The 17,440-nt window shown below is 40.6% G+C and overlaps 1 protein-coding gene across 1 annotated transcript in view; it reads right to left on the reverse strand.

Moving 5' to 3' along the window:
- Positions 1 to 17,440, reverse strand: part of KCNH1 (potassium voltage-gated channel subfamily H member 1) — a 182,251-nt gene that overhangs the window by 160,127 nt on the left and 4,684 nt on the right. The window contains exons 2-3 of the mRNA XM_074164863.1: positions 8,424 to 8,547; positions 8,072 to 8,178 (exon numbers count right to left, since the gene is read on the reverse strand). Of these exons, the coding sequence (XP_074020964.1) occupies positions 8,072 to 8,178; positions 8,424 to 8,547 (231 nt within the window). The remainder of the gene's footprint in view (positions 1 to 8,071; positions 8,179 to 8,423; positions 8,548 to 17,440) is intronic.

Consider the following 17,440-nt stretch of genomic DNA (forward strand, 5'->3'; position numbering starts at 1 on the left):
AGCCAGGATCTCCATCTACAGCCTTGCTTTTTGATCTCCATCCACACGCACTTGCTTTTTTGATTAGGGATTTTTTCCCCTCCCCAAAAACACTTTGTATTGTTTTGCTACTTCAAGCTGCAGCCGTTCTGCTATGGGCTGCTCATAATATTCACCTTGATAGCATTGAGGCTGAATTACACACTCAACTTCACCTCTGCCTCTCACAGCTATAAGAACTTATTACCCTGCTTTTGAAGATGCTGTACACATCACAGAAACAAACAGAAAGTATGCAATTCACCCTCTTATTCTGGCTATTTGCCAGATACATGCTGTCATCTTCTCTTTATGATTACCCTATGATATGTTGTTGCAAGATTTTTCTAAGATGTTCTGAATGCAGCAAGAGGAAAAGACTTTTCCCGATAACCTGTAGAAGGCTGCTGCAGGGCAAGGAGCTTCTGTCAGCAGGGTTCTTACTTTCTGACTCCCTTGACTCCCACTCCTGTGCTGCATTATTTGTAGTAAAAAGGAAAACAAAACACTGTTTTACCTAGAACCAAGTGTAGATCTTAGTGATGTGACCCACAGGCAATATGAAAGAGCCAGATATCCTTGATAGCTAAAAGTAGGTTATTTTGATTACTGTCACTATTTGAGTACCCTTATAATTTCCAGAGTGTCAGAGTGCCATGAACAGGGTGTATTCCAGGGCAGAACATGAAGTCAAGGTGACACATGTGGTCTGTGTAAATCATCTTCCAGTTTTGGATTTACACAGTAACACAGCAATAGCAGAAAAAAGCAGATCAAAAATTCTGCCAGGCCGTGTATCTGCCTCCCCAACACTATTCAGTATTTTTCCCTGCAGCGTGCTCCCCACCATCTTGTCAGTCTCTTGTGTGAACAGGAGACAAGTGGATATAAAAATACAATCATGAGGTGAGTGCTCACAGCGCTGGGTTGCATGGGCTTTCCACAGTGCTCTGCCACCAGGAGCTCATTCATAGCAGGACTGGGATCAGAACTGTGGGAACACACTGAAAGGCTCAGCCAAGATGTGGCTGTGCTCAGCTTTTTTCCTACATACTGGTTTAATTATCAGAAGAATTTTACTTTTTAAACATTAAACAGTTTATTTAACTATTAAACAGGAAAGCTTAAAGTATAAACCACTTATAAATCAGGTCGGAAACTAGAATTTCAACCTCCTACAGGCAGCCCTCATACACTTGGTGTCAAAGCCAATGTCCCTGCTCAGCCAGACAATCATGACTGGCAAGAGGCACAAACAAGGCCATTTTAATGAAAAATGTGATTTTTAGATTCAGCCTATGGGTTATTCAGGGAGTGAAACTGCAGCGTGTTTCAGAGCTCTTATAGCAAAACAAGAGTAATTTCATCATATGCCCCCCGTCTGCATTGACATACAGCCGCGCAGAAACTGTTTACCAGTGTTTCCAACAATACATCTACTTTCATTTACATTTTGTGTTCAGTCCTGGCAAACTCTCTCACTGGCGAAGTTCAATGGTAATGCCAACGTGCAAACAAAGAAATAAACACTCGTGAGCCACGCTGGCTTCTGTTAGATTTGCAATCAACAGTGAAAGAATCCAGAGTTTGCCTAATGGCATAGGACCAATCCTGCTAGAAAAGGGAATGTCACATCAAAGCTGGTGGAGAAGCAGTATGAACAACTGGAAAGAAATCAAAATTTACCCTGAACTTCTGACTAGCCATAGGACCAGTCCGTCTCATGGAACAAATATTATGTAGCTAATTCCAGAATTAAAAGATGCAGCTCTTAATAGTTTTCACTGGCCTAAGCACAGTACTTACAGTGGTGCCTTAAAGGCAAGACAATTTTAACAGCTGCGATTCAGGTCCCAAGTCTTCTTCAGACTAACACAGTAAATGTCTCTACACCTTATAATTTCCCATCTGTAACACAAATACTACTGTCTCGTCCCTCTCCCCTTTTCCAGTCCTGTGTATTTCAATAGTGATATGATGTTCAGCCCCTTGCTGAGCTGGAACGCCAGCATTTAACGTGCTGTTTAACTTTGGTTGAGGTCCTTCAGAAACTTTCCTAGTATCAAAGTGAACGAGACATTAAAGGTATATTCTGGCTTCTCCCCCTAAGCATACTGATGACCTCTCCTTCAGTTTTCCCTCCTGTCAAACAAAAATAGGCTACAATGAATATAAAAATCACTGTCTAAATATGCTCTTTCCCCATACTTTGAACCATTTAATCAGAGGTCAATTTACCAGCTGTTTTTCAAAATTACAGAAAGCACATTGCTTAAATAAAACTGCAATAAGCAATTTTTCTTTCCACAAAGTAAACCAAAATTAGTTTATAAATATAATGAAAAAAACAAGTTTTGACAATTCAGCTGATGTCTTCGGTGCCCTTACTGAATGGGACAAGTTTCCTCAAAGCAGCACAACTTCTGCATTACTTGATAATGTTTCAGTCAAACAGGCATCAGACAGGTATTGCCCTGAAGGTAAACAGTCAAACAGTATGGAAATGAAAAGGATAGAAGCTTGTGCTGTCTCCGCCAACTCCTACATGCAGCGATGTAGACAGCAGGACTTTAGTTATATAAACAGCACGGCTGACCATTACAGTCACCCCTTTTGGAGTTTCACTCATGGCCAGGTACCCAGCAGGAGATTGTTTATCTCTATCCCATGCAGACCACATGGTTTGTCCAATATCAAATTAGCAAACCAGCTGATGACGTGCGATCAGAAAGCTAGACAAGCCACTATATCCACACAGATTATAAGTGAGAGCACAGAGGAGCCTCTGACATTTGACCATGCAAGACAAAGAGCAAAAGTCTTCCTATAGACTCTACCTTCTAGCAGCAAGGGTGCACTGAATGAGAACAAACCAACTCAGTATGTAGCTCACCACTCTGTGTCAATACTAATAGACCTTAAAATACATTTCCAGCTCTTTAAAAGCTGTTACGTTCATGTTTTCCACATCTGGTGCTGCTATGCTCTGGCAGCTAATGCTTCTAAAGGTCAGATCTTTACATGCTAAGATAAGGAAAATCAATTTCAGTCCCCAAAGGTGGAATCGCTATGCACAGGGGTTATCCTGTGATACTGAAACAACATAGTAAGAAAAAGGTTCAGCACACACACACTTGTACTGCAGTGGTGTTGATATGGTTTTGCCGATTCTGAGTTCTCTGAAGAACAGAAAGTGAGTATAAGGAAGGGGAAGACACAGGGAAGTCTTGATATCTTCTTTCCATTTACCCCAGATAAAATACTTAAGGATTACTACTGGAAAGTCTTACTGTTCTGTATATGTTTGAGGAAATGACAGCAGGTCTTGTTTGCCAACACATTTGAAGCTGACAAGATCAGTGGGAATTATCAGTTTTATGAATCCAAAATACTTAGATTTGACCTTGCTGAAGGTAACTGAACTCATGGAGATGGATTTCACAGAAGAGGAGATGCAGGTGTGCATACTGCTTGACAAATACAGAGATAGATTTTAGTGGGAGGCTCAGGAGGATACGTGCCACTTCACTCCAACACCTTCACTCTTTCCTGCTTCTGGTCCTATGCAATGGTTTGGTTTAGCAAAGGTTTCCATCTGGAGACACTAGAGGCACAGGACACACAAATATAAATGGTTTTAACCAATAACAATCATAAGAAACTCTCCCTAGTGGTGGGCAATCAGAGGTCTACCAGCCTGAAGTGAATTCTGCTCTCTATAAATTAGGATGGGGTTGTTTGTCTGTTTTTTAACTTCTGTGCAAAGCACTGGTCCCAGGGGTAAGCGCAAATAGAATCTACCAAATCACTGTCTTGGGCTTATTTGTCATTCTTTGACATCTAAAAGCCTTCTAATATATTGTGGGAGGATGGTGCATGTGATAAAAAAATATCCAACAAACAAAAAAGAAAAAACACACAAATATTCATAGTATTAAATTTGTTAAACATTCAAGCACCCAGAAAACCAGGGAAGCGAACCCCAGCATAAATTGAAAGTGAAGTCCAGCCTTTGGGACTCTCACCATAATATAGGTGCTCAGAGAAGAGCTACTGCTTATCCAAAGCACTTTGCAGTGTGCAAAATAATTACCCAGAGCCAACCCTTTGGCTGCTGCCATTCCACTGACCTCACCCATAGAAAACCTCTGAAAAAATAAAAAATAAATTAAGAAAAAAAGGTGTCACCACTCTCCACAGCACGGGGAGCAATGGGAAGGTCTTTGCTCAGACAGGGAACACTTGAAGACCCCTTGCAACTCTTCACCCATTTTAGTTCTGAAGAGTCCAGCCCACTTCTGATATTCTTCCACTCAAGCAGATCAAGCATTGCATAGAAAAGGGGGTTAGATTTCAAATGGGCACCACCTCTTCAGAGGCAGACATAAACAAGTAAACTTATACTCTTACAAAAATTTACTTCAGCAATAATGGAAGCAAGTGCATCTAGAAGAAGCCTGCTTTTGCACTGCTTTTAACCCAGACCTATGTTGTAGATGGAAAAACAGGCAATGAAAAGTCCAAGGTTAATTTACTCAGCCATTTTAATTTATGAGGCTGGCTATAAAGTATAAAAGCCTAACAAATGGCTGTCAAAGTCTCATAAGAAGCTAGATGTTTAAGCTGCATCAGTTCAGATAAGCTAAGATACGAATAGGACTAGATACAAAATATTTTCTAATACATTAGGCCATATTCTTTCTTGGTGTAAATTAACATAACTCAAGCGATTTCAGCGAGACTTAGCAATGTTTTGGTGTTCCCATATAAAAATAAACAGTACATCCAGCATCACTGAACACTCACATCTAATCAAGCAATGGAACTGAAGCTCTCACATGAAATTACTGTCAACCTGTCTGTTGTCATTTTGCAGTCCAGATTAAAGAAAGCTTTCACTTTGTCTCCTTCCAGGTATGACCATGAATCTCTACTGAATGCAACAGGGTGGCATCACAGCCTCAATGACAAAAATCTGGTGGCTGTGCACCTGCTCACTCCAATTGCTTCCAATTATCCTGGAGGATGAAGGAGCTTTGCATTTCTAGGAAGCAATTCTTCCAGAATAACAATGATCGTCACACATTTGCTAAGGAATCAAGGGCCTAGCCCAAGCAACCATCAAATCTCTACTGCATCTTAACTTCAAGTCTGAAAAGAGGGAGGATATTCAATTTTGGATGGGAGGAGGGCTGGACAGAGAAAGGGGAGGCCAGGGTAGGGGCAGTATCCATTAATACAAACATGATGAAGGCAGAAAATTGTATCATTCTTCTGAATACTACAGCCTGTGCTGTTTCTAGAGTTGATATTGTGAATTGCAATGTAGCTGCTGAATACACTGTACCTATCATCATCTGGATGGGGTATTTTTATCAGACAACCAAGTAAAGACTAGCACTGGGTCACCACCATGGAGAGTGCAGTGTCAAAAAAAAAAGCTGATCACTTCTAGTAGCATTATTAAATGTCTCCATCCATTGTTGACATGTCCAGTACAAGATCAGGACATAATTGCTACTCAAATAAAGAGAGAGATGACTGCTGCACATAAAGATACAAGATGAAGATAGACCCGCGCTAGCAACATCATAGTTAACCTGAAACTCCTGCTTTGTTTTCCTTCCACCCCCACCGCCCCCCGCAAAAAGAGAGAGATCGTATTGTTAAAACAGCTAGAAGTACATGAAACGTGCAGGCTGTGAAAAATGTACCAATTATTCAACAACACAAAAATGGAAGAAAAACTTGCTATATATCATGACTGTTAGTTTATAGGGAGGAAGTGGACAGGTAAAGAACAACAAAAATCTATTTCCTGTCTAATTTACTGGCTAATTTGAAGAAGAAAAATAGAATAAGAGAAGAATAGAGAGTCAAATAAAAAGAAACAAAGAGCAGGAAAAAAGATGTCTAACAAAATTCAGGGTCCTTTCCAAAACCTTCAAACTGAAAGTAGGTGGAAAGCAATCACATTCATTGCCCAAGCAGGCAGCTGCCTAGTTGCAGGGAAAGGTAAGGTGACCACGACGGCAAGACCACCTAGCAGTCTGGGTGCTAAGTGACTTGTAAACAAGACAACATTCTTCTATGATGCGGCTGATTCTGAGAAAAAGCTCCAAGATGTCCCCTTTTCAGTATTTTTAAGTTACAACTCTCCAGTGTTATTAGTCAGTCTCTGCAACAGTAGTTAATGTACCTCTAAAGCTATGAATCTAACAAACATAAGAGCACTGCGTTTTGTTAAACTTAAAAGCAAGTGCTATGCTTTCCTTTTTCCCATGCCTGTGACCCTCTGCGCACATGGCAGAACCATCGCAGCTCTGCTTTTTGGCGTGTCACACAACACAGCCTCTGCACAGCTGGACTTTGTTCTAGGCCGCCTCTCCTCAGGGAAGTGCACAGCAGGGCAGGAAATATTCCTCACTCCACAGTTACCTTTCTTTTAATCTGCATAAAAGACAGAGAGGCCCCAGGCTCTACTACAGGCCATATGCTGCAGCAATGACAGAAGAGTAGCTGCAGAGCCTCTTGGTGCCAAATCACTGTTCACTAAGAGAGAATTCCAGACCCTCCTAGATCCCATGACTGCAGCTTATTTACTTGGCTTTGGATGCATAGATGTGAGCTGCATATGTCCCTATGGCCACTAACTGAGCTAGGAACAGAAATCAGCTTTAAGAAATAGGTAAACACTAGAGGCAGATAACACCAGAAGGAAAGAAGCACAAAGCAAGACCACTCAGCACATATAGCTTTTCAAATGAGTTGGACCAGCAAAGTTGTGCTCCAGAAGAGCCCTGGTTAACAGCACGGTGTGAGAAGTCATGATGCTTTGAACAGGCTAAAAAGAGAAGAAAAAGTCCAGAAGAGAGATGAAGCAAAAACCTCTCAAGGGTTGTTGTTTTTTTCCCTCTCTAAAAAAATGACAAAAACCAATTCCGTGTACTTTGGCACTACCGCTTCTTAGAAGAACAGATTAATTCTAATAGAAAACAAGCAGCTCCACACATCCACAGATCAGCACTAGCATACGTAAGCATTATCTTTTAGCTTTTGTGATGTGCCTGTGATTCTCTCACCAACCTCCATCAGTACTAGCTGGTCATTTCAAGAGAAATACCAACAGTTCACACACATAGATAGATTGGATAACCTTTCCCCAGAATACTGGCCTTTCTAACAAGAAACAAAGCAGGAACAACATTAACTGTCAAAAATTACATCATAGCAGTTTATGTTATATTTTGTTGTTAAAGTCCTCCATGCCCACTGATGTTCAAATTGATCATCACAGCTGTAATAGGAAGGAGCTGCCAGTGGGATGCTTCTGCAAGGTACCCTCCCCTGTACACAGACACTAGCAGTTTCATGATTAGAAGGCAAAATTGTTAATAGTGAAATTAGTTACAGAATGAAGACTTTCAGCTTAACATTTGGCCAGGCTAAAGACCTCAGTGCATTTACACTTCAAGTGGCTTTAAGTAGATGACAGTAACTGTGCCATGACGCAGTCAACACTAGATGTGGCAACACATTTTGGGCAAGCAGTTCATTTCCTGACATATGCAGTTACAGACTAAAATTCCTAGGCAAAAATCATATTAAGGAATTTTTGTCCAAAACAAAAGACAGTTTAATTGAAAGACATAAGTAGTTCAGCTTCTAAAACAAAAGACGCGTTCTTTTTATTCTGAAACAGCATCTAAATACTGGCTTTACTATGTCAAATTTTTAAAATTGAAAAAGTATGTTCTCTGTAACAGAAACCATTTGCACAAACCTAGCTTGTGTATTATCATTGCTGATGGAATCTCGAGTGTTGTCTTAAAGCATCACACACAAATTGCTCTAAACGTCAGAACAAATTAGAGAGCTTCATCTGCCTCCCTGAGTTGACTTTCATCCTTAATGTTCTCATTTCTTCCTTGTACGGGGCTTATTTAGCCCTAGAAAAAGCATAGTCCTTCAGGCTGACAGACTTGCAGCTTACACTATAATTTAAAACAACTTTACATACCTATGTTAACGAACAAACCAATCAACTACTTACTGTTCTTCTTGTACATCAAGATTTCAAAGGAGTTCATCTCATAGTTCTCAAATGTTTGCCGGACCTTGTCAATTGTATCTTTGTCTGTCAGCTCTCCATACATAAAACTATAAATAAACAAGAAATTTGAGTCAGATTCTAGATAAAGACACAAAGCCATTTGTTTACAGTGTGAAAAGGACCTATTTAGAAATAGCCCTTCTTTGATTTTGTTTCACCTGGAAAGCGTATTTGACAGATGCAGCCCCAGGAGATAAAAGACAAAACTGGAATGAACAGATTACTTTTCTCCTCAAACAACAAGCACAATACTACAAGCTATTTAACCGAAAATAAACCTCTTCCCAAATACCTGCAGGTGCTGCTTTTTTGCATAACTTCTGCTCTGTGATATCCTGATAGCTTGCAAAATCCATCGTTGCTGTAGACAATGGGCCAATCCACTATCTGGGCATTACCCAAGACAAAATTAGTATCTGTTAGAAAAAGCACATCAGTTAGACATCAGACAAGGCTATGCTTGCATTAGAGAAAATACTCATTTCAGGACCCAATCCTGACTGACTCAGTCCCTGCACAGTTTTTCCCAGATACTATTCCCATTGCAGTCAACAGGATTATTTCCAGTTTAAATTTTATGTACATTCTTATTTTAAAAAAATATTAGTTACTCATGCAAAGCTTAAGAGGATGGTTTTATGCAAGGAAAACACATCATGGTTAAGCAGGTAAAATTCACCCCTTGACTGAGGACAGATTCACCAAACTGTTTCCCTCTGTGCCACACGCACTGATCCACCACAACACTCAGTTTGAACGTGAAACCTCTTACACACAGCCAAAAGAGCACTTGAGTAATATTTCTCCTTTCTGAACATAGACAGAGTGGCTCCTCTCAATAGAGCCTTCACTGCCAGCCACACAAGCTCAAATACTTCTTGTGTGACGTGTGCGGCACAGTGCTCCAAACTAGACACCGGACTACTAGGGGTAGTACTTACACCAGTAGAAAGAACTTTTGGTTTGCTGTACAAGCCAGTAAGAAAAGCGGAGTGGGATTCACACCTACATTCTCACTGGATCTGTGCATGCTACTTTTTTTATGATTGATCTCTCATTCAAATTATGAACATGTTCAATGCTGGGCCCAGACCTTGCTTTTCTCTGCTGCTTTGGCTCTTGTGCAGTTAACAAACTACACCTGTGCCAAGACAGACAGCGGCACTGGTGCTTGGGCGCTGGCAGGCAGGAGGAGGAGGTGACTCCTTTCACAGCTGCAAAGACCCCCTGACTTTTGAAAGACAGGCTGAGCAGGTGCCTAAGATTAAGAAGCATCCATATATAAGGAGAGCCTTTAAGGGAGTCTATGCTGTCTACTTTTCAGGATCTAACTCCAACTGCTCAAACACACATAGCTGTCATTAATACTTCCTGCTACCAAGAGACAAAACCAAGACATTTTACCTATTAATTGCAAAGAGTTTTATTTATTTTAACTTTTCCTTTCAAAATCTTTTGTCCTGTTGCAAACTTCAAGTGGGTTTAAATAAAACTTTCCTGCAGCTAAATCCATTGCCCAATCCCATGAGCATGATTAAGTGTATCTTTATACACTCTTTAGAATGAAATATACCAGTAGTATAATTTCAAGACACTTTAACTGCTTTGTTTCTCACAGTCTCTTTTAAATACCATGGGTTTTGCTTGGTTGAAGCACTCTGTTCCAAAAACAATACACGTCTTTTACCCTTTCCTATGAATAAGGAAGCCAAGTCATTTCTCATTGCTAAAGCAAGTGCTTTTGGGTGTCTGTTATAAACACTGCATTGCACTGTTAGGATATTTTTAAATTTTCATCAGGAAGTACAAAAAAATGACAAAAAAATATGCAAATACAAATGTTAAGCCAGGCCCTGCCCTAGTCTGAATGGTGTTATTTCATGCATGTGTTCCTTCTCACCATCTTCCCTTCTCTCCATTTCCTCAAGAGCTCCTTGAAGAGCTTCTATTAACTTAAGCAGTGGCCTTCCTTTCACACTTAAACCTCAACATTGTCTTCGGATAAATAATCTTTTTTTTTAATTAAAAGCTATATAGGGCACTTTTTGGATGACCATTACTGTCCTAATCCTGCTTTTAACTAACCTTGCAACGCCTCTGTGAGGTACAACAGTGCTCTTACCCCCTTTTTACAGGTAAAAACAAATCATTAAGTCCACAAGGGGATTTAAGCACCAAAAGGCAAGACTGCTACAGTCTAGCCCTTAGATACAGAGCTCTTAAAGACTTGGGAGCTGGAAGCTCTGTGCATGGGTGAGATAGAACTGAAAAACGTTAGCACAACAAATAGAAACCTGCCTAAGTGGAACTAGATGATCTTTAAGGTCCATTCCAACTCTAACAATTCTATGATTCAAGCTAAACTATGAAAAACAATGAAAAAGGGGGGTATTTTAAGGGTTTTTCTTCCCTTTCCTATATTATTTACAATACCTAATATTTAACATAACCATAGTTCTCACAGCTAATACTCAAGATTCTTTACATTCTAAAGAATGACATTCCCACTTGCTTACCTTCTGAGGTAAGCCTGATTTTTTTGGACTGGCAGTTTCCAAAAGGATGCTTAGAGAACATGCAAATATTTCCCTCCCCACTGACAGCCTAGCAGTTTGGGTGCTCTCCTACAAGATGTGGGCCTACAGAATCACGGAATTGTTGGAGTTGGAAGGGACCTTCTAGAGATCATCTAGTCCAACTCCCCCGCCAAAGCAGGATTGCCTAGAGCACATTACTCAGGATTGCATCCAAGCGGGTCTTGAAAATCTCCAGAGAAAGGGACTTCACAACCTCCCTGGGCAGCCTGTTCCAGTGCTCTGTCACCCTCATTGTAAAGAAGTTCTTCTTCATATTTTACTGGAACTTCCTATGTTCCAGCTTGTGCCCATTGCCCCTCATCCTGTCACTGGGAATCACTGAAAAGAGTCCGGCTCCATCCTCCCTCAAACCGCCCTTTAGATACTTATAAGCGTTAATAAGGTCTCCCCTCAGCCTTCTCTTCTCCGGGCTAAAGAGTCCCAGCTCTCTCAGCCTTTCCTCATAAGGGAGATGCTCCAATCCCTTAATCGTCTTTGTTGCCCTACCTGAGGGCAGCGAAAGCTCAGCCTTCATTTCAACTCCTGAATAACTGTTACAATTATCGAGCTATCGTAGAGAACAGATGCCAGTATCCTCACCATATGAGTTTTTAAGTCAGTGTAACTCGGCCGCTGTATTTTATGCATCCCTATTAGGCAATCCTGTTAGGCTACACTGGGTGAGCCTCTCCATGAGGTGGAGGTAGAATGCTTCATTGAGAAGTCCAGGCTGGGTTTAGTTGAGTGTTGACTGAGTGTTCTTTACGTACCTACAAAGCTTTAAAGGCAGTAACTTGTGCACCTATCAATTCAAAGAGCAAGACAGGGGTTTTGATGATCCCACTGTGTGGGATCACTTCTAGTGAAGACACTTCTAGCTAGAAGTGTCTCACTTCTAGCTAGTTCCCACTTCACATGCACCTTCACCTTTCTTTCATCCAGGCTTTACATAGCTTATAAGTAAAAACTGAAGTTGGACCCAACCTCAGGAGCCAACACCACATTCCTGACTCATCTTTGAGCTTGCTCCTGCAGCTTCACTGCCACACTTTTTTAGTGCTTGCCCTGGGCTGATCCCTAGATCCAAAAAAATGCCCTGCAGGGGCCAGTGCTTGGGAACTCCCCATGTAGCTGAAAACCTGCAGAGAAGCTGTTGTCCCCTGTGATCACAGCAGCCAGGCAGCCAAGAGAATCTGTAGTGTAGCACCATCCAAACCGCTAGGCCAGAAAAGAGGTTTCAAACCCACCACTCCCTGCCAGATTTCCTTGGGAGGCTACCAGGCTCAGGATGATCAATTCCTTTGTTCCCGATTTTGTTGCAAAGGGAGAGCAATCTGCATTGGTGGTTTCCAGACTTCCTGTACCCACTTTTCCTTTTTTTTAACTCGCTATGGCTTAACAGCCCACAGAGTGAGAGCCTCAGGATCTGCAAAGAAAGGGTCTCAGAGACAAATAGGAATTTCTTTCCAGTTACTCACTCCTCTTCCCAGATCTCTTTAAAGACAAAACAATGACACAACGGTGGTTCTGTGCCTACAATTCTTCAGGAGTGTCTCCGACAACAGTGTTTTGCCTGGGCAAACACTGGCAAGACACAGCATAAAATAAGGACTCCCACTTATAACTCCCCTGCATAGTTTATTCTGACAAAGAACCCGGAGGTAGAAGGGCTGTTCTCATTGCTTTTACATTCAATTGCATTGACATCCCTGACAATGTGCTGCTTGGAGACAACTCATAATCTGTTAAACAATTGTTCCTAACATAAGAAAATATTAAATAACATCCACTGAGGCAAATATTGCCTCTCCATCTGTAGGGACACAGGGTCCCAGAGGCCAGGAAACAGCTGTGGCTTTGTTGCACAACAAGCACAAGGGATGCTCTAGTGAACTCTTTGAGTATCACAGGGCAAAGCCTCTTGGGGACTCACAAGTGGGTCAACAAGTCTGGGAAAGGAGTTGGTCAGAGGAAGACCATGAAAAAATCCACTGCTAAATTCTCTTCAAAGACTTGGGGTAAAATGTACACATAATAGCTGCAGTACTCAAACTGTTTAGTGACTTGAGGCACCTCTTCAAAAGGACTCAAAGGACTCCCTTACCAGGAAATCAATTTCTATCACAATGTCAATTGGGTTAGTGGTATTGCCTGGCCCAAGGAGAAGCTGTAAGTATCATCTGCCCACCTTATCAGCTCCAAGAAGAATTGAGCTAGGAACTGGAGAGGAGGGGCTCATATAAAAGAAGAGTTGGGGTTCTGGATTGTGCTGCATTTGGCACAGCCTGAGCAAGATCATTGGGAGCCACAGAAGTATGTAAAGTGCAGCACAGAGCACCTCATGTTATAGAAACAGAAGTGAGAACTGTAGCATCTCAAAGGCAGCAAAATTACTTGCATGAGTAGGGCAGGCTTCTATGATGAGGGTCTGCAGCACTGGTTACTTTGTGAAGAGCCCCACTTCATATTTTCTAGCTTGCATTTTCCACAAGTCAGTTCTGTTCACTGCAGTATATCCACACATCAGCCTTTACACACTCAAATGTCAGACCCGCTTTGGATTATCACTTTAAACTAGTCACGGTGGCTTTAAAGCAACAAGAAAAACATTTTAATTCCCTCCAAAAGGTAAGACTGGATTTTGCTCAGCCGCTGAAACCAATACTTTCCTCCAATCACAAAATACCTCATCACAGAAGAATCAGAAAATGTTTTTCCGAATAACAGCAATCCTCTAACAGCAGCATGTCTCTAGGAACATCCACCCTCACCAAAGCTACCGTATCTACTAAATTTTGTTGCTCAAACCACCAAAATGCCTGCCAAGAAGCACCACCTCACAGACACGTAGCTGGTCAGGACCAGCTGTCTGAGGAGAGGTCTCCTCCTTTGCAAAGAGCATGGAGCAAGTTACTGAAATCCTTCCTCCCTACCATTCCCCTGCAATGCTGCACATTTGCACCCATAGCATCCCAGCCGCTCCTGTAAGGTGGACCTTGCCAAGCTGAGCCCCCCAACTCTTTCCAGAGGCCAGCACACCAGTTCTGCCTTCCCTGTCCCTTCAAGTGATGCACAGGCCCTTTTTGGGGACGCATTGGCAGAACGTCAGACACATTCCCAGAATACTGCCAGACACATTCCCACATTGCTGTCTGCACAGAGGAGGCACACAGAGGCAACCAAGAGGAAACCTCTGCTCAGCGTGTTGTGGTGCAGACCTTGGTAACAACAGAGGCTGGTGCCCACTGCACTTTCAAATATGTATGCAGGTCTGTCAAAGCAAGTGTGCTCAGGTTAAATGTCATTTAAATATGTTAATATCTTTTCCCACAGTCATCACAAAAATACAAAACTCAAAAGAGTTGCTCCGAATTTACTCCCCTGTCAGTGGAAGGAGAATCAGGCTCACTGTGATGGGAAGATCTACTCCTACACCAAACTTGCTACTTCTCCCATCAGCCTCCAACAGAACAGAAATTCCGCTCCTCATTCTAGACAACAGCCTTCATCATGTTGGGTGAGGACATAACCCTGGTTTATGGAGACAAGCATGTCTTTTTTATCATGTCTCAAACTCCTCCCACGGACCTTCAGTGGAGCAAAGCTAGACCTCTAGCATTACAAAGCACAAACCACTACTACAGCAGAACTAAAAGAACTGCTTAGTAAATAGGTTTCTTATGGTACCCATAGTCACTGGGGATAGGGGTGGGGGATACGGCCTCCTTAGCTGCTGTTCTGTTAGCTGGGCATAAAGCAGCATAGAAATGTGCAGTAGGCAAAAATCACATGCAACTGTCATATGATTAAAGACTGTATCAGAGAGCTTAAGTACAAGGGACAGATGAGTTTCTAAACAATTCTGGTATTTACAAACTTGTGACTTTGCATCACAAGAAGCATCATTTGGATATGGGGAAAAAAGAGATGGTTTCATTTTTGGTCAGGAACACAACAAATGGAAATAGAACATTGTTTATAAGTAGGCCGTCAAAATTGCTACAGTCACACAGCTCATACTGTGCTTTTGCTATAACAATGCAAAGGAAAGGTATGTATGAATTTTTGCTCATGTTTAGTCTTACCTTTGAAAAAAGTAAAACAGCAGCATTTAGTCACACTGATTAGTTACATTGTTCAAATGTAACTTCTGAGATCAAAATACAGCCCTAAATCAGTACAAATAAGTCAAACTGAATTTCAAGCATCTATTCAATCCTTTCTTTGCATACATGGGATTCAAGGCTCACACTTCAGGGAGGAAAGACAGGAAAGACCAGATTTTCATCTTAACAGAAGTACTGTAACTGTATTCAAAGCAAGTACAGAGCTGCTCAAAGCACTGAAAGACTATTCACATAGTAGAATAAAAGTAACAGGACAAAATTCTGCTTTTCCACCCACAGTCTCCTGTAGATGTCAATGGTGTTACATGGATACACATATCCACTCAGTATCTCCTTGTATTCATTCCGAGAGTGGGAGTATGTCAATGTTTAAATATCCCACTGAACAACTTGATCTCTCTATAGAATCATGATATAGTGATCTCAAAATTGCACATCCTTAATATAGAGACAAATTATTTTAAGCTGTAGCCTCAACATATTATGAAACCCTATAGAAAGGTTTATTTGAACTTAGGTATTTTATAAAAGTTTTGTATAACTATCTATTTTACAGAAACAAAAATGGATTTAAAAGTTCCTTGGCTGCTACAGCAGCAGTCAAACATGACTTACATTGTCATGTGTACTCCAGAGCATAGTGCAAGTAACGGCTGAAAAGAATTATTTAAAAATTTATTTCATCATTCTTACCACAAGTAACAAAAGAGACACTAACTAAAACAACAACTTCAAGTGACTCACTTTGAATCATTACAGAAAATGAATGCTAATTTCAGCCAGCAATATAGATAAAAACTACTGGTTTCATCTCAACATTTGTTGTTTTGCATTGTTATAGCAAATATTTCACAGTAGGCCTCTACCATGAGAAAAGTTTAAATTGAAAAGAATACATCACTCCAACACCAGTAAAATCTTGATAATTTTCTGTATATTTTAAAAATAAAAAAAATAGTGCAGAATAACAGACAAGAATAGTTGAAATGGAAAGTGCACAAAAGCTGTCATATGTATTTTATGCATAGCATCATTCTTCACCTATCCCTGAAGTACTGTCCATACTGAGAAATTAAAAATAAAGAGACAAGCCATTTAGACAAATGCCATAAATTAGAAAGTTCATCAGTTGTAAGAGTCACATATTGCACCATTCTTAATAAGGGACAAAAATACTGTTTAGCAGTGAGACTTCACAATTTCATTGGTTGGGATTTTTTTCCCCCATCTGATCTTAAAAGAAATCCAGGAAAAAGCATGTTTTAGTTGCATTGATTATATGGGTCTTCCATCAGTTTAAAGAAACCATTTGATTTACTGATTATAGCCACAGCCATCAAAAGCCTTAAAAGCATTTGACAAGACCTAACTCCCTGCTCACTTTTAGCTATATGAGTTACAAAAATGCATTAACAAATTCTCCAATGAATGGGTTTCATTAAGATTTGTTTTATGATCTTGTTCTAGGATTTAATGTAGAAATGGATTGATATATTGAATTATCACAGTAGAACTTCTTGAGCTTTCAGAACATTAATTTTAAAACACATTATCTATCATTTCTGTGTTGTACAGGTTTTTTTCTTACTATCTATAAAAGTCATTTTAAGGAAATCAGGTCATACATTTCTAAACGCATAAAGATGAACAGACAAAACTAGAAGCTTATGGCCTAGTAAAATCTAGCCAAAAAAAAATTTTGTACTTAATTCAGGTGATACTGAGAAAAAAAAAAAGTCAATACTGAATAGATATCTTGATCTACTGACCAATTGCATAAAAAACCTGGATGAAAATAAAAGCGTCTCTGCAGTTTTTAACTTAGAAAAGAAGGAAGAAACAAAACCCTTTTCTTTGTTTCATTCTCAGTTTAAGAAGACGTCCATAACACGGAACCTAAAAGTTATCCCCTTGTGGGTTTTGAAGGTCTGCTGCTTTCATGGCTAAATGCCTTGTTTTAATCAGTGCCAACAGACAGACCTGCACTCCTGGACTTTACTCAGCCAGAAGTGATTTTACAGGAAATCTTGAATCAACTGGGTCTTGCAGGATTAGATACAAAAGGGTACAGACTCAGGTTCAACCACTGGATGCCAGATTTGTGGATGATAACATTCACTCTGCCTTGCACAGGGCAAGCCATACTAATGGCAAGGGAAACAAAATCTTCAGCTAAAGGCACTCTATACATATAGCACCATCTTATTATTGATCCAGCAGTTTTCCATGTGTTTTTTGCAAGGTGTGACTCTGGCAAAGAGCCTTCCATACAAGGGAAGAGAAGCATTCTCCAGGCCAGACCCCTCTATTCCATTATGTTGTTTTTTTTTATACTGAGATTAACCCACTGAAGTCTGGAAGGTGGATGAGACTTTAAATTGACAGCATGGAGCAGAAAACCCCCTGCATATTTGCTACAGCCTTCCAAGTCAGCCCACTTGGGAGCTTTAAGAACTAGGATAGTTTAACTTAGACATTGCACCTCATAAGGAATACCTCAATATTGCTTCTCCCTGTGCGCACTTAACTTTGTGCTTTTCAATACTTTCATGTCTAAAACAGTCACTAAAATGCACTTCCCTATTCAATAAAGCCTCACTAGATCA

The sequence above is a fragment of the Numenius arquata genome, chromosome 2 (genome assembly GCF_964106895.1).
Source record: "Numenius arquata chromosome 2, bNumArq3.hap1.1, whole genome shotgun sequence".
In the NCBI taxonomy this organism is placed as follows: Eukaryota; Metazoa; Chordata; class Aves; order Charadriiformes; family Scolopacidae; genus Numenius; species Numenius arquata.